The 23,204-nt window shown below is 43.9% G+C and overlaps 1 protein-coding gene across 1 annotated transcript in view; it reads left to right on the forward strand.

Moving 5' to 3' along the window:
• Positions 1 to 1,647: 1,647 nt before the first annotated feature.
• The window catches only part of MYSM1 (Myb like, SWIRM and MPN domains 1), a 32,286-nt gene continuing 10,729 nt past the window's right edge, over positions 1,648 to 23,204 (forward strand). The window contains exons 1-16 of the mRNA XM_044672163.1: positions 1,648 to 1,727; positions 3,851 to 3,929; positions 4,210 to 4,280; positions 6,012 to 6,089; positions 6,189 to 6,212; positions 9,410 to 9,488; positions 11,110 to 11,208; positions 13,497 to 14,257; positions 15,564 to 15,694; positions 17,540 to 17,640; positions 18,093 to 18,170; positions 19,567 to 19,655; positions 21,171 to 21,225; positions 22,083 to 22,133; positions 22,702 to 22,776; positions 22,986 to 23,174. Coding sequence (XP_044528098.1) covers positions 1,648 to 1,727; positions 3,851 to 3,929; positions 4,210 to 4,280; positions 6,012 to 6,089; positions 6,189 to 6,212; positions 9,410 to 9,488; positions 11,110 to 11,208; positions 13,497 to 14,257; positions 15,564 to 15,694; positions 17,540 to 17,640; positions 18,093 to 18,170; positions 19,567 to 19,655; positions 21,171 to 21,225; positions 22,083 to 22,133; positions 22,702 to 22,776; positions 22,986 to 23,174 — 2,040 coding nt within the window. The remainder of the gene's footprint in view (positions 1,728 to 3,850; positions 3,930 to 4,209; positions 4,281 to 6,011; positions 6,090 to 6,188; positions 6,213 to 9,409; positions 9,489 to 11,109; positions 11,209 to 13,496; positions 14,258 to 15,563; positions 15,695 to 17,539; positions 17,641 to 18,092; positions 18,171 to 19,566; positions 19,656 to 21,170; positions 21,226 to 22,082; positions 22,134 to 22,701; positions 22,777 to 22,985; positions 23,175 to 23,204) is intronic.

Here is a 23,204-nt window from a genome sequence, read left to right on the forward strand (position 1 = left end):
CTTAAAATGATATCTAAATGTGAACTATTATTTTTGTGACCATTATGATCATCATTACCTAAGGTCACATGGGTGATCTAAAGCCCATTTATAATCATAGGTTCATAGGTGTTGAGCCAGCAGGCTCATAAGGTTCATCAAGGGAAATCCCCTCAAATGGGGAAACAGAGGCCCAAAGAAATTAGGAGACTGATGTACTCAAGGTCACACAAGGAGTATTTGAGGGAGCATTTAGACCCAGACATCTTGGCCCCTCAAGGACACCATTCTGTTTCTTCTAGGGGCAGGATCAGAAGACCTCCAGAGTTCCTGCAGCTCTCAATCCAGCATTTCTCTGCATTGGAAAAAGCACTGAGTTTGGAGAGCATCATGAAGCTGAACTCCAACTCATTATTCTATATTATCATAGTATGCATTATATAATGATATGATATCCAGTATTGTTGATATTTATTGACTGATGGAATGACTGATTACCTCTCTGTTTCTGTGAAATAAAGGGGTTGTCATGATTTCCAAGTCTCCTTCCAGGTCCAGATGCAAAAAGCAGTAATTTTGGAGTCTGTGACTCCACGTCTGTGCAACACAGAAAACCTTTCTGGGTCACTGTCTCCTCACAGGGAAAAGAATGGGATTTGATTAGCTGGGCTCCCTTCTAGCTCCAGATTCATGACTGTGATGATCTAAAAGCACTTTATAAATCTCAGGTATAATTACTATTGCCCCTGTGACCTCAATCAAGTCAGTCCTTGTCTCTTTAGGGCTCAGTTTCCCCATCTGTAACAGGACCAGATGACCTGAGATCCTCTCCAAGTCTGTGCCCCAATTCACTTTAAACACTTTAAGCATTATTCTTTCATCTGTAAAAGGACTAGTTCAGGTTAAGATGGCCTTCTTCCCACTGATTTGATCAATTTAAACTTTCTAGACTCAGTTTCTCCATCTGTAAAATGAGGAAGCTGGATTAAATCACCTTGTACACCTCTTCCAGTTCTACCTCCCTTCCCTGGGGCTCAGCTCTTTCAGCTGTAAAAATGCGGAGGTGGTACAGCACAGACAGAAACTTATTAGGGGGGAACATGGGCGATTGGAGCAGTGTGTTTGTTTGGTTATAGGAGACTGGTCGCATTTTCTTTTTCTTTTTTCAATAGTGATGAGTGGGAATAAGAAAAAATCTTTTTTTTTTTTTGGTTAGTTGAAAAAATAAAACAAATTATTAGGACTCAAAAATAAAGCTAATGGCAAAATAAATAAAATTGTGAGCTCTTAAATCCATGTCCTCTCAAGGCAGGCGGCTCCGCAGAGTTCACAGATGAACAGAATTAGAAAGGGGGGACGGTCAGACACGTCCTGTCCACTTTCCTCGGGGACCCCTGGCATCCCCGCAGCCATCAGTCTCTCCCTACTTCCGGTCGGACCCTCCCTTCTAAATCCGTCAGTCCGGCCTCAGGGCCAGTCCCCGAGCTGTAGACCCGCCCTCTCGCGGATAGCCGCCCCCTGGATGAAGCCACGCCTCCAAGCCATAGTCCCGCCTACTCCGGCCTTCCTCTCGGGTGATGCTCCCTCCCTTCCCCATCTGTTTTCCCAAGTCTCGCGGGATCTTGTGCAGGGTCGCGCGGGGCCGCGGCGAGGTCGAGAGTCGCGATCATGGCGGCCGAGGAAGCGGATGTGGATATCGAGGGAGACCCGGGGGTGGTTATGGCGGCGGCGCCTCCTCTTCCGCACGGGTGAGGCCGGGGCCGAGGTTAGGGCCAAGAGGAGCGGGTGGGAAGTCGAGGCCGCCTCGGGTAAAGCTTGCCCCTCGGAGCGGGCCGGGGTCTTGAGGTCCCTGACTCGGAGCGGGCCTCACCTTCTTTGGTTGTCAAATGGAATGGCCGCACCACGTGACCTAGGGCGCCCCTCCCCCATCGAACGGAGGAGGAAACTGAGACCAAGGTCACTGTATGGGATAGCCCGGTCCTTGCACGGACGGGGAAACTGAGACACGGGAGGCAGAAAGGGCTCCAGGCCTCCCCAAACCCTGACTCTCCCTCCCGGGCAGGTGCCCATTTTACAAGTAAAGCTGGTTCCGCCTTCTTGTCCCACGTGACCCCGCGCTCCGCCCGCCCTAAAGGAGTTTCCACTCTGCCGAGGCGGGCAGGGGACCCTTAGTTCTACTGGAGCTTTAGGGGGAAGGAAGGGCCTATCCATTTCTGCCCGAGGCCTCCCCTGGAGCATGGCCTGTGGGTCCTGTCCGTTCTTGGTCCAGAAAGGCCTGGCTGGACTGGACTGGTGCGTGCTGAACCCCAAGTAACTAAAGCGACCGCTACCTGCCTTAGAATCAGTGCTGTGGATCTGCTCTGAGGCAGAAGAATGTTAAGTGACTTGGCCAGGGTCACCCAGCCAAGGAGTGTCTGAGGCCAGATTGGACCCCAGGACCTCTCTCCAGGCCTGGCTCTAACCACTGAGACCCCCAGCGGGCATTTCTCAAACACTTACCCCGGTTCAGGCCTCTTCTCTTGGGGCGGTGATACAAAGGCCGGAATGGAACACAGACCTGGCTCAGAAAGCCGGAGGCCTAGGAAGGCCCATAGCTGCAGGGCCATCCTGTGTTATCCCAGAGCACATGGAATGTGGGAGGGGGAGGGGACCCCTCGGGCTATCTGTGACATAATAAACCCGGATCAGTCTCTAGAATCAGAGATGCTTGTTACATCCTGCTCTAACCTCAGTCTGGAACCCCAGATCCCATGTCAGACTGCCCTGACAGTACACAGCCCCCTCACTGGGCAAAGTTCACCCATAATGGGGTGTTTGGGGTCCCCCCTTGGGGAGATGCAGGGTCCCAACATAGACTGGGAGGAAGGCAGAGCCCAATTTCCTTTTACACAAGTTTGTCCAAAGGCTCCTGTAGGTGGTCCAGAACTGACCTTTTCATTCCACACCACAGGTGGTGCCAGTGAAAGTAAGTGATTGGCCCAGGACAGCATATAGCACCTGTTAGGAAGCTTGTTTTGACATCCAAACTCAGTGGGCCTCGTGGTCACTCCTCCCCTTGCTCTTGGTTCTGCCCCTGGGCAAAAGAACAGTCTAGTACTTCATTCTCAGGGCAGCCTTCTGATGCTTCAGGGCAATTCAAATGGCTTCCTCAAGCCTTTGCTTTTCCATCTCCAGTAACTTCATCCAGGCCAGTCTCTCTCTGAGTAGGATCTTTGTGCCCTTTGGACAACTCTCTTACTTTAACTGTGTTTACCAGACCCAAACATTGTACTCCAGAGCTTGTTCAACTATGGCTAAGGATGATGGGACTCTGTGGGTGCCAGATCACAGGAGCCTTTTGGCTGGCACATCACACTTGGGACATATTCTTGTTTTTCATCCTGCTTTAAGATGACCCTATTGGAGGTGGGCCCATTTTCTTGATGCCTTAAAAAAAATTCCACTTATCAGCAGCCTCTGCTGTGCACTCATCTTCTAATGTCATCGTAAAAGATAAGGTTTCTCTAGCCAGAGAAACCCTAGAAGCTTTCTGGCCTTGAACCTTGTCTCTGGCACTTACTTGCTGGATGTTCATTGGCACACAACTCTTAGGAATCAGTCTCTGAAATGGCATGGTTGGGCTTGTGATAATCACCTCCTGTGATTATCATTGTAAGAGAAGCCATAAGTAAGTGTGAAGAGAATTCTCTTAAGGAGGCACCAACTAGTGTGGAAAGTTGGCTGATGGTTATGGAAGCTGGTCCTAAAGTCAACAGACTGAATTGCTACATCAGTGAGAGAAGGCCAGTAGGCATCTCAAGGCCCAGGAGGAAGTCCTAAAGTAGGCTCACTGTTTTAAGCATCTTTGTACCCATTTTCTTATCTATTACAGAGGCCATGAAAATACAGCAGGTGATTTCCAGCAAGATCACTACCTTGATTCAACCTGGAGAACTGATAATGGCCTCATTGTAAGTGCTTTATGAGAAGATCATGTCATTTCACTTTTTAAAATATGCAAATGAGAGAGGCTTCCTATCTTGGACTCCCCCTTTTTCTGCTTCTGTCCTTGTTCTCAATCCTTGCAGATTTTCCTTGGTTTAAAAAAAAGATAAATCTGAATTCTTTTGATCTTCAAGAAGGTCATGGTGGGCTGTCTCAGTTAAACATCACACATTTTTATCTGATATATCAAAGCAGATATTCTCAAAAATCAATTAGTTAAAAAAAATTACCTTTCTCTTTTAATAGCCTTGGACTCTGGATAATACCATCAGTGCTGAGAACAGGGCTGTCATCGAGAAAATGTTACTGGAAGAAGAGTATCCTTTATTGCTTATGAAGAAAAAAACCCATCAAGTTAGATTTTTAAAGCTACAAATAGTTTGGACCAGAAATCACTGATAGTCATTTTGTGGGGTTTTTCACCTGAGTGTCCAGGGTCTCTGATTTTTTGAATATCATTGGGGTACTCCATGTACCCTTCTTAGGAAAAAGCAGGCTTTCTCTTCCAGAAGACCTGCATTATTTTAAAGCCCATGATAGCTCTCAGAAATTTGGGTACCTCTACAGGATTTAAGCATTCCCCCCCTAATGTTCATTAATGCTTTCGAAACATTAGGTAAAAATCATGGTTATCTATGGGACAGGTTGGCCCTATAGGCATGATGTTCTCATGTGCAATTGTCCAAATACTCTTCCAGTGGAATTTTCTGACTCCAGTTATTGATGTATTTGTGATGTTAGAGTGAAAACATTGATAGAGGCAACTACACATGGCAGGTGCTGGAACTGATGTAGCCATTCATGCCAGCAGGCTAGACCATCTCAGTCTTAACTAAGCACCTGGAGAAGGTTGTCATTTGGGACAAGCCTCTTGCTTCCTAGTCACCTATAAGAACACATCTATTCCTTTTGATTTTTGACTATTCCTCCTTTAGGTAATCGGCAAAGATCAAACTAAAACACTCATACTACAGAGGAAAGAATTCAGGTCTTTTTATTTCAAAAAAGAACAAAGAAACAGCTGACAAGTGATGGAAAAGTTGGTGTGGTTCAGTGGGAAGAGCACTTGATTGAAAGCTTCAGTCTAGGAGATCTTAACTAGTTTTTATCTCTGCAGCTAGCTGACTTATGTGGCCTCATTCAAATCACATAAGCGCTCTGGGTCTTTGGGGCTTCATCTTTAAAATGACAGTGTTGGACTCCCCCAACTACAGTCCATTTCAACCATAGCATTCCCCTCAGTGTACCCATAGCCACTGCTGCAATGACATCAGAGCATCTGTCAGCTACCCACCACCTCATGCTTAGAAGGGATTTAGAAATTCATAGCCTTCATTTTACTTAGGAAAAGCTTACACGTTTTAATTAGGTTCTCTTACTCCCTGTCTTTCCTGCCATCTGAAGAGTTACAGGACTCTCAAATTTGGGGGGAGGGGGGTCAGAATAAGAGAATGAAGTGCTATTTTGTTATTTCACCTGCAGAAGCTGTGGTCAGCTAGTTTTACAGATGGAGGATCCTTTGTCCAAACCTCTCTATTCCTTGGAGAGCAGGAATGGGTCCAGAAAGCAAAGATTTCAGATCAGTCAACTAAAATGGGGGGGAGAGGGAAAGTAGTGCCATCTTTTATTTTCACTAACCTTTGGTTTCCTTTGCAAGTCTATCCATTCTAATATTCATTTAAAAACATTCTGAGAAAGGATCCTAGACTTTACCAGAATGTCAACAGTATCTGTGACATACAATGACAGCTTACTGCCCCCTGTTATTGAAGAAGGTTGAAATGGCTTTGGTTGATGTGAGAGAAATATATTCCAGGCCTCAACCTCATGCCCTAACTGGCCCGTCTTATACACCCAGTACTTTTCTTCTATCTCCATGCCCTATAAACCCAAATGGGATGCAGGGAGAATAAGGCTACTTTGTTCTTTTCTCATTCCTTCCTCCACACTTAAATCTAGGTCATCCCTTGCTAATAGCATCCACTGTGTATGGAAAGACTTCAATTTTTTATTTAATGTTTTCAAAAATTTCCTTAGTAACTTCACAGATATTATATGTCTAACAAATCAATTCCAGACAAATTCTGGCTTGATCATAAGGAAAGTAATAAAAAGTACATGAAAAGGTAAAAAAAAATTAGTTGGGCAATCCATTAGGAGATTGCGGAGAATTTGAAAAAGTTAACTACAGAAACCAGAATTTTTCTTCTTTTTCTCTTTTACAGTCCACCAAAATCAGGAAAACTCACGTATGTACTTTCTGTATTTTCAAAGTTTTTTTGACTGGGTTATTTTACATTTAAATACCTCAAAAGCAGTATATAAATGTTTGTATGACAAAATTCTCTTGACCTTGAATTATGTAAAAATACAAGTTGGGTTTCTTTTGGAAATGTAAGAATTTGAGTGCCATTATTTAGTTGACTAGAAATGCAGTTATTTTCAGCCAGCCAACATTCTTGTCCCTTCTCATGGTAGGTCAATCAGAAACTTGGACTCAGAATGACATTTGCAACTCTTAAGTGATTTTAGCCTATTATGGGTGAGATACTTTGCTAAATCTTAGAAATCTTAATAGAATAACTTGAAGGCCTGCTCATTTGATACTCTGGCATGTTCCATTGCAATGAATTTCCAAGATATTTTAAAACAAAAATAGTATTTAAGTGAGCAAAAGGAATTAAGTACAGAATCATAGAATTTGAGGATTGGAAGGAATCTTGAAGCCATTTGGCCAGACCCCAAACAAAAGGAATTTATTCTTATGTACCTGATAGGTAGTCATCCAGCCTCTCCCCAAAGACCTCCAAGAAAGGGGAGCTCTAGGCCTCTTCTTCCAATTTTGGTCAATTCTGTGTTAGGAAGTTTTCCTGACATTGAGCCTCCATTTTTTCCCCCTTTATAACTTCCATTTCTTGTTCCTTGTTCTAAAATTTGAGGCCACACAGAATGAGTTAGGTCCCTCCAAAGGTCAACCTTTTAAAAACCTTTGGAAATAGCTCTCAGGTCCATTTGAGTCTTCTCCAAGTTAAACATGCCCAATTTCATCAGTTATCAGAAGATACAGAGTTCAGGCATGTGACCATCCTGGTTCTTCTCTAGACACTACAACTTAACAATGTCTTTTTTTTTTTAATGCTTGTTTTCTTTCGTAGACTCAATACTGAATATCAGTTTCAAGGGAGAAAGGTGGTAAGGGCTAGGCATTTGGGGTTAAGTGACTTGCCCAGTGTCCCACAGCTAAGAATGAGGTCAGATTTGAACCCAGGATCTCCCAATTCCAGGCCTAGAGCTCTGTCCACTAGCTGGCTACCTGACTGCCTAAACAGTGGTGTCCAGAATTGGACACAGTGCTCCAAATGAGGGCAGAATACAGTAGGTCTGTCATTTATTTCTCTATTCCTGGAAGCCGTGCCCCTCTTATAGTATTCTGGATGCCATATCCCACTGTTGACTCATCCCCATCTTTTTCCAGCAGTGCTTTCTATCTATTAATTCTCCTTATTATACTTGTGAAATTGATTTGATGTTTTTACACAAGCACAAGGGAAAGGAGAAAAGAGAATAAACATTTGTATGACTCCTACTATGTGCCAGGTGTTATGCCAAGTAGTTTATAATTATCTCATTTGATAAGACTTTATATTTATCTCTATTGAATTTCATGTTACTAGATTCAACGCCTGTCAAGAGTCTATTTACATCCTGATTCTCATCCACTGTGAGCTCCCCCTCTCAGCTTGTTGCAGTCAGCAAAATTGGGCTAGCAAAGTATCCCTTTATCCAGGTCATTGATAAAAAGACTAAACTCCACAGGCCCAAGCATGGATCCCTAGCACGCCACTGGAAACCTGAGAGGTTGATGTTAAACCATTTGCAACTAATAGATTCTAAGTCTGGCAATCCAATTAGTTATACATCTCTGGTCGTATGATTGTCTTACCCATGTCAGTCTCTACAAGAGATATTTTCTCTATGAGAAAATCGCTCTACGAGGATGTTTAGCTTTGCCAAGATATAGCTAAATTATCTCCATGTCACTTTCCTCGTCTCGTTTAGTTAAAGTGAGGTTAGTCTTGCATGCCTCGTGTTGATAATGTTGGCCCTTGATAATCCCTGCTTCTTCTCCAGATGTTCCCCAACCATCTCTGTAATCAGCCATTCTAGAATTTTCCCAGGAACCAGTGTCAGACTCATTGGCCTATAGTTTGTGGGCTCTATTCGCCAATGTCTAACTTCTCCCTGATCTTTCACTGACAATGCCTTAGAAAGCCTGTCTGCCACTTCTTTCTGGACCATGGCATGCCACTTCTCTGGGCCCAGTGACTTGGATTCATCAAAGACATTCTTCTCTTCTCTCAAGAATCACCTCCCTGTTGACTGTTTTTGTTTTTGTCATTTCCAGTCTATTGGCCATTGAAAACAGAAACAAAAGAATTGAGCACACTCTTACTGAAGATTTTCTGCTTTCTCAATATATCTCATAGTGCAGTAGCATTCCTTAATATAGAGCTGATGGGACCACACATGTCTTTCATTTAGGCATAGACTAGTAAAGGTATCTTGAAATTGCCAGGTATTTGAGCACTAAACTAGCTTTATGAGTTTTTTTAATTTTTTTAAAGTTAATTGAAGGGGCAGCTGGGTGGCTTAGTGAATTGTGACAGACCTAGAAACAAAAGGTCCTGGGTTCAAATGTGGTTAGGTACTTCCTAGCTGGATGACCTGGGACAAGTCACTTAACCCCCCCATTACCTAGCTCTTCTCTTCTGCTTGGAACCTATACTTAGTACCAATTCTAAGACAAAAGGTGAGGGTTTAAGAAAAATAAAGGTAATTGAGATGGATAGATTGGGTTATTTCCCTATGAACCTTGTTAACTAGCCCACTGACTGTATACATTTATCTAGATAGACATTTAAAGACATAGATATTACTAAGTTCTAAAGGAATAAAAGCAATACCATAGATAACGTAGATCTACTTGATGTCATTTGCTTTTTTCTGGCCATTAATTACATGGAGTACTTAAAAAGTAGAGCTTCTAAAAAGTCTTGGGAGACAAAGGGAGGCAGAATTCTAGAAGAGAGGAGGAAGGAAAGAGAATTTGGAATTCTCTTAGAATACATGAAATTTGGAATATATGTCCCAAGACTTCCAGTTTATTTAATTTTTATGATCTGAAGATTTAAGAAATATTAGCCAGTACTGCTTTCTTCCTAAAGACCTCTGTCACTCGTTGGTCCCTTTCTGTTTCTTCTTAGCATTAGTCCCAGTCCTCCTAAAAGAATGTGCCCCCAAATGCCCCTGAACTAGTACCTTACTGGATTTAGGACTCGAAATTTGAGCCGAGCCCATAAACATCTGAGTTCTGGTTGTACTAAAAATGGGTTGTTTCTTTGAGATCCTTTTTTGTACATAATTCCTTTTCTCCTCTCTTCGTTAGGACTCTGTCACCTCCAAAACCAGCCAGTCACTCAGTCAAGTGGACTGTGGGAGAAAAAGAACTATTCGAACAAGGCCTGGTAAATAAAAGTCTTTTTATCATTTCAGATAAAATGATCCTAGAAGCTCTGGCATAGGGGTGCCAGCTGGCACTAAAGAGATCAAGCATTAGGCATTGCCAACTCAAAATGTTTTTTTAATTGCAACTTTCACTTTTTTTTCTAGAGATGAATGAAATAATAAACTAGAATTAAACTACCATAGGAAGCCACTGAGATTGTGATTGATTGTAAGCAGCTTTAACCCACAAAAGGTTTTTTCTAGCCTGCAGAAATTAGACTGGTGCCAAATGTCAAGACAAAAAGTGAAAAAACCTTCTTGTTCTTACTTGTTCCTTTGCCTAATGCCAGCCCGTCTGAATCTGTCTCAATATCTTGGCAATTGCTTGAAATTTCATTTAATTCAAGTATTTGGAATTCTGTAAGCAATTGAAATGGCATTAATTTGGTTGGAAACCAGAAACAACCTATTTGCATAAACATTTCATAAAGATCAATTTAAATGTTTCTAGGTAAACAGTGTAGAAAGATTGCATGAAATAACTTTCCTAAACTTGGGGCCCTTTGTAAAAAATACAGAATATATTTACTTTAAATACTGTTTAATGTCCAAAGTGGAGTTTTTCATGTCTTTACAAATTTGCATATGCATTTTCAAGATTATTAAATGACATTAATATGATTGAATCTTAAATATGAGCATTTTTAGTATTCTCTTCACTATGACGCCATGATAATATTTGAATGCAGACATAACAGTATCTTCCTGGAATTTTTTCTAAGTGGTGCAGGAGCAAAGGCAGCTATTTGTTGATATTTTAGTTGGTCAAAGACTAATTTAGTTAGTCATTGTAGACTAATCTAAAGTGAGAAGGTCTGACATAGGAGGTGTGGGACTAGATCCCAGAGTTAACTGTCACTGCCATAGTTTGGTTTTTTTAACCCTTACTTTTTTATTTAGTAACAACTCAAGACAGTAAGGGCCAGGCAAATGAAGTTAAGTGACCCAGGATCACAGGATCACATGACTAAGAATTATCTGAATCCAGATCCTTCCAACTCCAGGTCTTAAAGATGAGAATAGAAACTTGTTATTATTCCATTTAATAATCTTTGCCTTCACCTTTGTCCTTGGACTCTGAAAGAGCTTTGTCCTGTAACTGTAAGCTCTTCATTACTATGGATGTGTATAGAATTGGTGGACTATTTTCTTAAAAGAAACATAACTGGAAACATCATGCACTATTTAGGGTGGAAAGATTGTGACTTGGCATTTTTATTTTTAAGGTTTGCAGAGCACTTTACCTATGTTATTTCATCTTATCCTCACAACAGCCCTAAGCAGTAGGTGCTATTATTATCCCCATTTGACAAATGAGGGGACTGCTGAAGGAAGTCAGGTAACTGCCCCAAAAGTGTTTGGTGAGCGCAGTGTCCCAGACAGGATTTGGACTTGGATCTTCCTAATTCAAAAGCCATGCCAGTTATCATTGATTTTCACAGCCCAGTAATAATTAAGACTTGATTATCTACAGGCTCACTCATTAACTTTAGAAAGAAAATGAAAATGGCTTCTTGAAAGGTGTTGCCTATATTTCCAAACTAATAAAAATATTTTTAACATTTCTGTTTAATATGGCAGGCCAAGTTTGGGCGGAGGTGGACAAAAATTGCAAAATTAATAGGAAGTCGCACTGTTTTGCAAGTAAGGAGTTACGCCAGACAGTACTTTAAGAACAAGGTAAGTGAGACTTCAATTGTCATGACATTTAGAAAAATAGAAGAAACCATCACCTATGTGAATATTGTAAATAGAAAACACAAGTACTTGCAATTCAGTCCTTAAAGTCTTACTATAAAATTTCATGTTTCAAATCATTCAGAATATACTGATGCATATTGTTTGACCATCAGTTTTGCATATCCTCAAAGTATATTAAGCCAGACAGTCTTGATGTCATTTCCCAAGTTGCAACATCAGCCCTTCTATCAGGCCCAAGCTTTAGCTGAAACACCAGGAATCATAAGTCAACATTTCCTCTGAAATTCTGGTAAAATGTGAGTTCTCTGTTTGTCTTTGTATACCCAATACTAGCCTGGCACACCAGGGGTATTAGTGAATGACTACTGAATTCTTGGTTGAATTGAAAGATTTCCTTAACTTTAAAATGTCACTTAGAATATAGCCTTGAATTAGCAAAACAACAAAAACAAGCCACAAGTTTAATTATTAAAAAGTGAAGATTATTTATCTTTGTTACGAAATCTCGTACATTAAATGTACCCGAATTTGAAATTTTTGCTTTCTTCACCCAAACTACTGAGACTGTAGTTTGTGCATTTATTAAAAATCATCTTTAAAAGTGATCTTCCAGCTAATTGACTCAGTGGATTGAGAGTCAGTCCTAGAGACAGGAGATCTTGGGTTCAAATCTATTCTCAGTTATTTCCTAGCTATGTGACCTTGAGCAAATAACTTAGCCCCCATTGCCTAACCCTTACTGCTCTTCTATACTGGAACAATACAAAGTATTGATTCTAAGATGGAAGGTAAAAGTTTAAAAAAAAATGACCTGCCTTCTATGTACCCTGTTATGCCCTTGGTAGTGGTTGCTTCCCTGCCCACTCCTCATTATCCGTCTCACCTGCCTGGTAGAATCTAACAAAGACTTTCTTCAGAGGTCATCTTTCAAGCTCTTAGAGGATACTGAGTCCACTCTTTGCTTGAATGGGTTTTGCATTTACAATGTCCCCAGTAAAGGGAAACATTTGTTGATTGGAGCCTTCCAAGAAAGAGTCTCATGTGGCAATCTTTTCTATTTTTGGACAGCTCAAGTTGTTAGGGCCCTTCTTCATCTATCCAAGTTGCCTTTTGTAGATTCCACTTATAACTCCTAGGTCATAGAATCATAGATTTAGAGCTTCAGGGACTCATTTTACTGAAGATTGAAACTGGGGCCTGGAGGTGAGGTGACTAGCTCAGGATCCAACTAGTAGAGTAGTTCATACAGCAGGTGGGGTTGGGTTCAGGGCCTCTGACTCCAGAGGCATGCACATGGCATCTGGTTCCTCCTTTATATGCCAGACCTTTAAATACTTAGAGTTTCCTCTTAGTTTTCCTGTTTCCCCCTCCCTTCTCTTCTCCATCATAAATATCTTGGTTGCTTCATCCATGCCTTACATGGCATGATCTCCAGCCTCTCTTGCCATTCCCATTGCCTTCTGGATTTGTCCGGTTCCCTAGACAGCTCTAGAGCTGATTTCCAGATGCTCAACATGAGTTTATCCAACACCTCCATTTTGTCAGTAAATCAGTGACGCCCTCATTCTTGGTGATGGCAACATTCACATTATATGAGAGATGACCTAGCCTAAAGGAATGAGCCAAATGAGCAAGTTTGAAACTTGAATTAATCAGTGTGTTATAATTAAAATTATTTGAGAGATTGATTTTAGTTTATTGATTAGGCCAGCATCATAACCAATGAAGTGGCAGGTCATTGCCCTTCATGACAACCAGTGACCCCCTCTCCCCCTCCTGGGTCAGGTCCTCTGTGCCCTTTGGGGCGCTTATTCAGCTCTCCCTTGAACATCCCAAAACATTGCTAATTGTTAAATACCTAATTAGGAAGTGATCTCTCACCTCTCAGCCCTTCCCTATACCAATAGGTGATGGTTGTCACTCAGGCAGAAAGAGAACATTGTCTCCTGTGTCAGTCAGCCAGATTTTGTTAAAAGGAAGACATTCCTTGGCGTTTCTAAAGATTTTTTAAAAGTGCAGAAAACGGTAGACTGGATAAAGTCTCTGACCCAGAACCCAAACATAGGAATACACAGAAATTCTCGCTGACCCTTACATGGCGATTAAAATATCAATAATAAATGCTTACAAAGATTTATGTTTGCAGCGTGTGTAAAACTTAATGAACTTTCAAGCATCCTCATGAACCTGAGATTAATCGAGTTCTTTTTGTGTTATTAAGTTGTAACGTCTTCTTGTTCTCTTTTTCTCTTTCTTAAATTGCTAAGACAAAATTAGATGGTCTGGAAAAAGGCGCGCCCAAGCAGAAGAGTAGCAGTCATCTTCAGGTGCCTGACAAGCGTTCAGGGGAGAAGTCCTGGCTTTCGTTAGGCTTACGAGGGCATGCTGACCCTAACCTGAATGCTGTAAAAATTGAGACACTATCTGATGATGAAGATGTGAACATCACTGATGAATCAGATGAATTTTTTCAGATCCCCTTAAGGAATCCTAACAGTGTTCTCTTATTTGATGTTCCCAATAATACTGATCATAAAATGGAACCTCGAGAGCTCATTCCTCCTGAGGGACAAGACTGGCCCATTTCTGCAACACCAAGGAAGGACCTTCCCAGCCCTTCACAAGATCAGAGGAAGGCACTCTCCCTCTCAGGAACTGCTTCCTGTCTGCCAAAGTCCAGTAGCAACGGGGGTAGATCTGACCAGGCACTCAATGATCAGTCATCTAGTCCCAGCATAGAAGGAAGCCCCAAGCAGGATGGAAGAGGAGAGGAGGTAGCCAACCCAGAACTTGGCCAAGAGCCAAAGGATATCCTTGAGAGCGAGATACATTTTCACCCTTCCTGCCAAGTAGAGGAAGAGAGCCCAGAGGACGGGGAAGAGCTAAAAGCACCAGAACAGGAGGTGGAAGTCGACAGAACCACCATTCAGGAGGAGGAGAAGCAGGCTATCCCCGAGTTTTTTGAGGGCCGCCAGGCCAAGACACCAGAACGATATTTGAAGATTAGGAATTATATTTTAGATCAGTGGTAAGCAAAATCCCTTTTATGTGTTCTTGGAAACCTTTTAATTCATCTCATAACTAGATAGAACTCCTGTATTGTGAGTTTACAATTTCTGTTGTGGTTTTTTTTTTTCTGAAACTCCATCCATCATGCCTTCTCTCTTCCCAATGTCAACATCTTTTCATTAGAGTGGGTAGAATGGCAGTGTGGCAGCTGGATAGAGCACCCAGTCTGGAGGCAGGAAGACCTGAGTTCAGATCTGATCTCAGACACTAAGCTGCATGATCCTGGGCATATCACATAACCCTATTTGCTTCAGTTTCTTCATCTTTAAAAGGAGCTGGAGAAGGAAATGGCAAACCAGTTAAAAACCCAAATAGGGTCCTGAAAAGTTAGACACTGCTGAACAACAACAATAAATTATAGTGTGGGGGGGAAATGGGGAGAAAACTTGACCAGGAAGCTGTTTCAAAGAACAGTGAATACTTTTTTCTTCTCTTTCCAAAGACTCAACAGAAAGATAGTCACCCTCAGGGAAGGCATCTAGAGCTACCCTCCTCTTTTTACAGAGAAGGAAATGTGATTGACCCCAGATCTCATAGGTAGTAAACAGCCTCGATAGGATTTGAACTTGTATCCTGTGACTCCAGTACTGTATAACTTTACCTCCTTCACAGGGATTATACAATTTTCCAATTTGAAATTCATTCTGTATCAGAACAAGAGCAGATATTCCATATCTATGCTTGTGTTAAAACTAATAAGAGGGGCAGCTGGGTAGCTTAGTGGATTGAGAGTCAGGCCTAGAGACGGAAGGTCCTAGGTTCAAATCCGGCCTCAGTCACTTCCCAGCTGTGTGACAATGGGCAAGTCACTTGACCCCCATGGCCCACCCTTACCACTCTTCCACCTATGAGCCAATACACAGAAGTTAAGGGTTTAAAAAAAAAAAAAAAAGAAAACTAATAAGAAACACATTTAAAATTCAATTATCTGAGCTTATTTCTGAAAAACACCAGGTCTAATTGGCATACATATGTGTGGCTTCCAGCTACTTTGTAACTAAAATTCGATGAATTTAACACTGGAGGAAAAAAATCCAATGCAAAGGCAAATGTTTTTATACCTTGTCAGTTACTATGCAATTTTTTACGTGCATGGATGTATTTTCACTATCAGAGAAATCATTTCCTCTAGACTCTTTCTTACTTTGCAAGGAGCAGTGGAAAGTTTTGCCAAACATGAGAGGGAAAATGTTCAGAAATGACAGGTATTAAAATGTTTTTGTAGAAATACAATCATGATTTTTTTTTATTTTCCAAAATAATAGGGAAAGATGCAAACCGAAATATCTTAATAAGACTTCTGTGCGTCCAGGCCTGAAGAATTGCGGTGACGTTAACTGCATTGGACGGATACACACATACCTGGAGTTAATAGGAGCCATCAATTTTGGATGTGGTAAAATAATTAAGCTTATCAACATTTTTATTTTTTCATCACATGCTAATGCCTTTAATCTTTTCAAAGAAGAGACATTATCTTGAAAAGTTAGCTGTGAAAGTTTTCTTTTGATTGGCTTATTAACATTTCTTTTTTACTTGCCTTTGAGAATTTCATATAGAAGACTATCTGGACCCCACACGAAATAAAAAACAGGTTTAATCGTGTTTTTCTTTAAAAATCAAATAAACGGGGCAGCTGGGTGGCTCAGTGGATTGAGAGTCAGGCCTAGAGATGGGAGGTCGGTCCTAGGTTCAAATCTGACCTCAGACACTTCTCAGCTGTGTGACCCTGGGCAAGTCACTTGATCCCCATTGCCTACCCTTACCACTCTTCCACCTATGAGCCAATACACAGAAGTTAAGGGTATAAAAAAAATCAAATAAAGGAAAACCCCTTGTTATAGCAAAATATAGCAAAGTTACAATTGTACGCAGAATAACAAAGTGTGGGCATTATGCTTAATAACCCAAATCACTTCCTAGAAATCAGTCTCCTTTTAAAAATTGTTTGAATATTAAAAACAAAATTAATATCCCATGAAGCAGTCATCACTCAGCTTTTACTTAGAAGAAAAATGCCCCAACATTTTTCCCAAGAAGCTTCTGCCCTACCCCATTGCATCTTAAAAGATAAAGCTGCTATGTGTTTCTTTTAAAACTGCCTGTGTTGGGGGTAGCTGGGTAGCTCAGTGGATTGAGAGCCAGGCCTAGAGACGGGAGGTCCTAGGTTCAAATCTAGCCTTAGACACTTCTCAGCTGTGTGACCCTGGGCAAGTCACTTAACCCTCATTGCCTACCCTTACTACTCTTCTGCCTTGGAGCCAATACACAGTAATGATTCCAAAATGGAAGGTAAGGGTTTTAATGAAAAACAAAATGAATGAATGAATGAATGAATGAATGAATGATGAATGAATAAAAATTGAAGCTGCATGTATTTATTTTAGTAAGTAAGCATCACGTTATCTAGTTGGAGGTTAGGAAATAATTAGATAAAACCTCCCCAAAACAGAACCCTCTACAAAGGGGCTATCTTTTTGTACTACAAGGACACTTGTATCTAATTCTGAAACTGGGCCCCACAAAGGAATAGATTCTCAGGTTTGTTTTCTGGCAGAGACACCTGCCAGCCATACTCTCCCTTCACATGGACAAAACCACACCCTGAGGATGGAGCTGGGCCTGGTGACTGGTTTCAAACACTCATGAATTATGTTCACTGTGTTCTTAGGCTTCAAGGCAGCAAATTCCTCCAGTTCAAAGTTGTAGAAAAGTTTCTTACCCATTTTGAAATATTGGGAGTGCATACTTCTTGGATAGATTGAAAATAAAGTGAAAATAAAGAAAATTAAAAATAAATAAAATAAATAAAAAAGCTAACCTAAACCACTGAGCATTCCAGTTTTGCTGATATTTCAGTGGTTTAGATTAGCTTTTCCTGCTGCTGTATAAGAACCACCAAGCTGCATGTGTGCCCTCTGTCTGAAGTGAGCCTCACTGCCAAATGACATCCCCAACACTGATGACTCAGGGAGCTTGCAGGGCCAGGGAAGGAGGATTATAGGGGTGGGAGCTCAGTGTTCTTGGTGGCCCCTCAGGAATGGCTTGGAATAAGTCCTAGATCTCAAGACACTCATAGGCAGGCCACTTAGCCTGTCTTGTTAAATGGGTGCCTGTACACTTGGGGTTTCCCCACTTCTAGCGCCCCTGTTCTTTCTCATATCTCATAAGGATTATCAGTATTCTCTAAAATCATTTCAATAAACTGATAAAAGTCGATTCTGTCTCTGGGTTCCAATAGAACAGGCTGTGTACAACAGACCCCAGCCCGCTGATAAGACACGAGTCAGGGGAAGAGATGCAGAGGAAGCCTACCAGCTAGCCCAGCGTCTACAGTCAATGGTGAGCTGCCCATGAGAAACTGCCTTGCTCAGGACCATCTCCTCCCTCTTCTCCTTTCCTTTTCTTGTCTTCCCTCCTCTGTCTCCATTGTAGCAGGATTTGATTCAAAGTTGATCACACAGTGCTTCAGCAGGTGTAATGTCTATTTGTTTTGCCCGCCATCCCATTCCCCAGCCTTTCATTTGCCTGGCTTCCACTCACTGCTTCATTCTGTCTAATTTGGTTAAAACCAGTATTTCTGTGTAAGCTTACTCCCAGAACAGCACGTTCTGCCAGGGTGGTGTTAAACCAATTCTTTTCCATTTCTAGATTCAATGCTAGTATTCAGTTTGAATTGAATAGCTGCATTGACCAGGGGAAAGGGGGTCCATCATGTTCAGTTCCACAGCGGTTCTGTGATTTGATTTTAATAGATTAATAACATTTGATTTGTTTCATCCTCCTTATCACAGCGCACTCGCAGACGCCGGGTACGAGACCCATGGGGGAACTGGTGTGATGCAAGAGACTTGGAAGGACAGACATTTGAGGTAGCAGCCACATTCCTGGTGTATTCTAAGGAAATATATGGGCCATTGGAACGAAAACCCTTCCCTCCTTCCCCACTTCCACTGGCACTTGCCCTTAGAGAGATGTGAGCTCAAACTAGAAATGTGATCAAAGAGAGGTCAGCAGTGAGGAAACATGGAGGTTCAAAAGTTTAAAAGTTACAGAATTTGGGAAGACCCTCGGAAACCTTATAATACAAGCCCTGGCGGTTCCCTAGCAGAGAGAAGGCTGTTTCTTCTTCAGCAGTAGCCTTGAGCCCCCGAACCTAGTGTTGACTCTGGCTGTCATCATTGTCTCATTGGCCTCTAGACAGAGCTCAGCTCTCCTGCCACCACCAGACCAAGGCCTGGGCAGGGAGGTGTCTCCTACCTGTAGGAAGCCCCACTTCTCCAGAGCTCCTGTGGGGTCCAGTCCCTTTTCTGTCACTGCCATGAGGGGTTGGGAAAGATCCTGGCCTTGGTCCTGGCCTCTTCTAAACCATCTTGTGTATTCTGAGGAGTTCCTCATCCCCCAAGGCTCAGACAGGAAGGGCCCCCCTGCCTGAGTCTGGTCAGGTCCCATTGGGATGGTCCTAGCACAGCTGGGCTGAGTCAATAGCTTGTCTTTCCATTAAGCTCTGCTTGGATGGTGTGGTTTGCTGCTCTGTGGGCTGAGGGGTCCCCACTGTCTGAAAGGGTCTGGCGTAGCATCCTCCAGTGCCTGGCTCTGACATAGCTCTCCTCAGCCCTCTGCTTCCATCTCCCACCTTTGTGTCTTTGTTGCCACCCTCCCCAGACTTGGAATGCCCTCCCCAAGCATGAGTGCCCACCCATCCAGCCCCCAGTCAGTTTCCTGTCTTGTCTGTGTTGTCGGTCTGTCTAGACCTGTCTCTCAAGGGTGTGTCTGTTTATATCCTTAGCACCAGGGCTTGGGGTCATTTCAGTGAGCTGCCCTTTGCCCTGGCCACTGAATCCCTGAAGCAGGAGCCTTCAGGTCTTTCTGGAGGTGGTCATTGCCCTATCTTGCGCAGGCAGCGAGTGTTGTACTCTGGTCCTTGGCTTCAGTAATACCATGGTGGTACCCCACCAGAATGAGCCCATGTGCTATGCCAGGCTTTTCTTTCATTAGCCTGAGAAGACGAATCAGTGAGTGACAAGGATGTGACTCCCAGGTCCCCAGACCTCTTACTCAGCATCTGGCCCAGGCCTCTGGGAGGAGCGGCCAGTTCTTGACCATTCAAGCTAGTGCCTGTTGTCTAGTAGCAGCAAATGCAGAAGCTGGCCAAGCAGGGGTCAGTGTGGGGAGCCATCCTGGGAGAGACCATCTACCCAACCAGTTTGAATAGCTTTGCCTTCCCCTTGCTAGGGGGCGTTTGCTCCAGTGGTTTTTCTGTTTCAGCACCTCTCAGCTGAGGAGTTGGCCAGAAGAAGGGAAGATGAGGGAAACAAGCCTGCGAAATATCCCAAAGCTCCCAGGCACCCCAAAAGGTAAGTCTCTTGCTCTTTTCACAGAGTAATTTAGGAGGAGTCAGGAAATAATGCCCTCAAGAGTGACCAGGTCCTAGAAGCTCCTTTAGCATTTAGTGTCTGCCATGTCTTTAATGAGGGCTCATCCCCTGTGTAGTGAGGAAATTAGGATATTGATTAAGATATTTAATAAAATATTTGATAAAGAGATAGCTACGGGTACAAGCAAGGTAGAGAGCAGGGCATGAGACCAGAATTTGGAAGGAAAAACACAGGAACAGATTCAGGTCCTCTCACTGGGCTTCTTTGGGTGAGTTTGCTTTCTCTGGCTGTGACGTCTGCGACTTTACTCTTGGCTGGTGAAAGGGAAGAGAATCCTCTGAATCCCATCTGAATAGGGTTTCTACTTTCCTGATTGAGAGAAGTCATCTTTAAGAAGAAGCTGATAGATCCGCTTTGCTGGATGACAGTTTTGGAGAAGGAGAAAGATTGAAGCTGTTTGGTCTCTGGGCAATACCAGGGTGACTAGATTGTCAGTTAGCAGCTGCCATCTTAGCTGACTGAATTTATATGTGCTTGGAGACTCTCTTTATCAAATTAAGTTAATTAAATAAGGATTTAGGTAGATTTCTAGTCAGATAGCAGTTTGGGGGTTTTTAGTACGTGCCAGGCAGTTTTAGTGTAGCCAGAAGAAGCGAAGGCTCTGTCGTGAGACAGACGTAGAAAGTGAGTGGAAAGTTAGTTTCCTGTTAGTTTAAGGCTTTCCTTGTTATTAATCCTTATTTCCATATTATCAAACATAAATATATAGCATGCGTGTGTGTATATACATATATATACACATACACATACACATACACATACACATACATAGTGTCTCCAAGAACCTTCCATATTGACCTGAGGAAGGGAAGCCAGGGAGAAGAGAGTTAAAAGATACTTTGAACACCAAACAAAGTATCTTATCACATCATCCTCCTCCCAACTCCAGTTTATCAACATTATTTCTTCACCTGCAGCCACCCCGCGGCCCCTTTGCTATGTGGTATCCATGCCTGCTTGGTCAGCCCTGGGGTGGCCCTCCACTGGTCTGGACTCTTGGACCATGCATGGTCTTCCCACCACTTTCACTTCAGCATCTTTTGACTTTGGCCGTAAGGGTCCGTCTCAACAGAGCACGCACAGACCTCCCATCGGCGGCCCCAGGAGAGCAGACTCTGAGCCACCAGCCCTTCCCCAGCTCTGCCCACAGCCCTTCCACACTCTCATCCAGGCTTATCATGTCCGGTCCACACTGCCAGCGGTAGGGGCCCAACCCTCGGCCTTCCACACGGTCAGGTTGCTCCAGACTGTGGAGCTGCCTCTTGTTTCTGCCTATTTGGGCCTTGGCATCCGCAGCCAGAATTTCTGTGGATTTATTCTCCTCCCACAATACTTTCTGTCAGCGTTGGCACTTTAAAAAATACTTCATGGCATCCCCTTCTGGCTCTCTTTTCCCATTCATTGTAATAAAATGGAAAATGTTTCCTTCTGCAGCTCCTTTGACCCCTTCCAGCTGATTCCTTGCAGCATCTTCAGTGAAGCAAAACAGGTACTCACCCTCCTCTCCCTCCCAATAATGTGCCTGGAGCCGGGCCCTGAGGGTGTGCTCCATTGGCTCCATGTGCTCAACCCCTCATCAGGCTTTACAAGGAATGGAGACATTAGAGTTTTGTTTCCTCTCCTCCCAGACTAGCCATGGGCCAGGGGTCCCTTTGGGCAGGCAGTCTGGCAGAGCCCACGGGCCCCCTCTCTGCTTTGGGGTTTTTGGTGCAGGTGTAGAAGTTAGTGACAGAGAAGTTGTCTTTATTTCCCATTCCAGTCCATGGCCCTCTCAGAGCTCCATGAATTGTAGACTAAGACCACAACCCTGCCTGCCTCAGACACTTAGAAAGCCAAGGGACAGCCCTTGGACAATCCACAGGCCTCCCGGCCTCATCCTTGGGGGACTCCCCCTGTGCCATCACTCCAGGGCCTTTGTGGCCCCCATCCTTCTGGTCTCTGGTCCCAGCTCCCGGGCACCTCAATCAGTACATCGATCCCACACTTTCCCCATCACCTGTGTCCATAGTGGCGTTTGTGTAACGTATCTGCTGTCACTCTCAGTGCACTGCAGCCCCCTCCCACCTCCCCAGCCCACATCATTCCCTGCCTTTGCTCTTGGACATCTTCTGAAGACTCCAGGGGGCCAGGCTTGTATAGCAGCAGGCAGACCCTTAGTGCTGTCAGTGCAATAAGTGAATTGGGGGAGGTCCCAGGCTCACAGAGGGGCTGACAGGCCATCAGCGCAGTCCTTTAGGGGCCCAAGGGGATGTGTGGCCCACTAGAAGGGATGGAGCTGGGGAAGAGCAGACCCACGCCCCTGGGGCCCTGCCTCTGTCTTCATGCTGTTTTTCCCTTATATTTCAGGAGCCATTTCAGGTGCAAGTGGCTTCCGAAGCGCTTTTAATAATGGATTTGGTAAGGATGTGATGCCGTCTAGGTAGTCTGATCTGTTCTCTTGTATATTTTTATTGCAGGCATAAGGGACAATTAGAAGATGAGTATTTTGGAATTTAACTGTCCTTTACAAAGAATCTAAAAATAAGATTTTTCTTTTGGAGCAAAGCCAAACAGTTGCATGTTCCCATATTTTAGAGAGAATAAATTAATGTGAGTTTTTGCAGACTGCTTATCATCCTTGTTATCCTATTAAGTTTCATTTATTTCCGAATATCCCTTGTCTGCTGCCTTGAGAATAACTGCCCCAAAGCCAGCCCCAGCAGTTTGGGAGTTCTTGTCCGTGGCTGCCATGGGGGGAGCTCTCTGACCTCTGGCACGGAAGGGCTTGCATTTGCCTCACACAGTCTGTGGCAGCGGCCCTGGTCTAGAGGGAAGGGCACAGGCCGGGGTGCTCAGCCAGTGTCTCCCCTCAGCCTCTTGGCCGGGCTCCCCCACCCCCCAGCTCTCCCTAAGACAATGCAGCTCCTCTCAGCCACTTGTTCCCCTTCCCCAGGAGTTTGTCTCACTGTGTCTGTGTCCCTCGCAGCACGCTCACGTTTCCATGGCGGAGGTGATCGGTCTCCTAGGAGGGCGCTACTCGGAGGCTGAGAAGGTCCTGGAGGTGAGTCGTCTTCGGGAGGCAGAGGGTGGCTGCCCTCCCTTGGGGAAGGCCGCAGGCCTGGGCTTCCTAAGCCAGGAAGGGGCAGATGCTCCCATGGACAGCCAATGAGCCCCTCCCTGCCTCGTTCCCTTGGAAATGTGCCCACCAGAGGGCGCCGCGGGAGCCTCCCCGTGCTTAGGGCCATAATCTCAGAGGATGGTCCTTGGTAGGTGTGTGCGGCCGAGCCCTGCAACAGTCTGAGCACCGGCCTGCAGTGCGAGATGGACCCCGTGTCGCAGACCCAGGCTTCGGAGACCCTGGCCGTCAGAGGGTACAGCGTGATCGGATGGTACCACTCTCACCCGGCCTTCGACCCCAACCCTTCCCTCCGGGACATCGACACCCAGGCCAAATACCAGGTGGGCTGAGGACAGAGGAGGAGAGTGGGT

The sequence above is a fragment of the Gracilinanus agilis genome, chromosome 4 (genome assembly GCF_016433145.1).
Source record: "Gracilinanus agilis isolate LMUSP501 chromosome 4, AgileGrace, whole genome shotgun sequence".
Lineage (NCBI taxonomy): Eukaryota > Metazoa > Chordata > Mammalia > Didelphimorphia > Didelphidae > Gracilinanus > Gracilinanus agilis.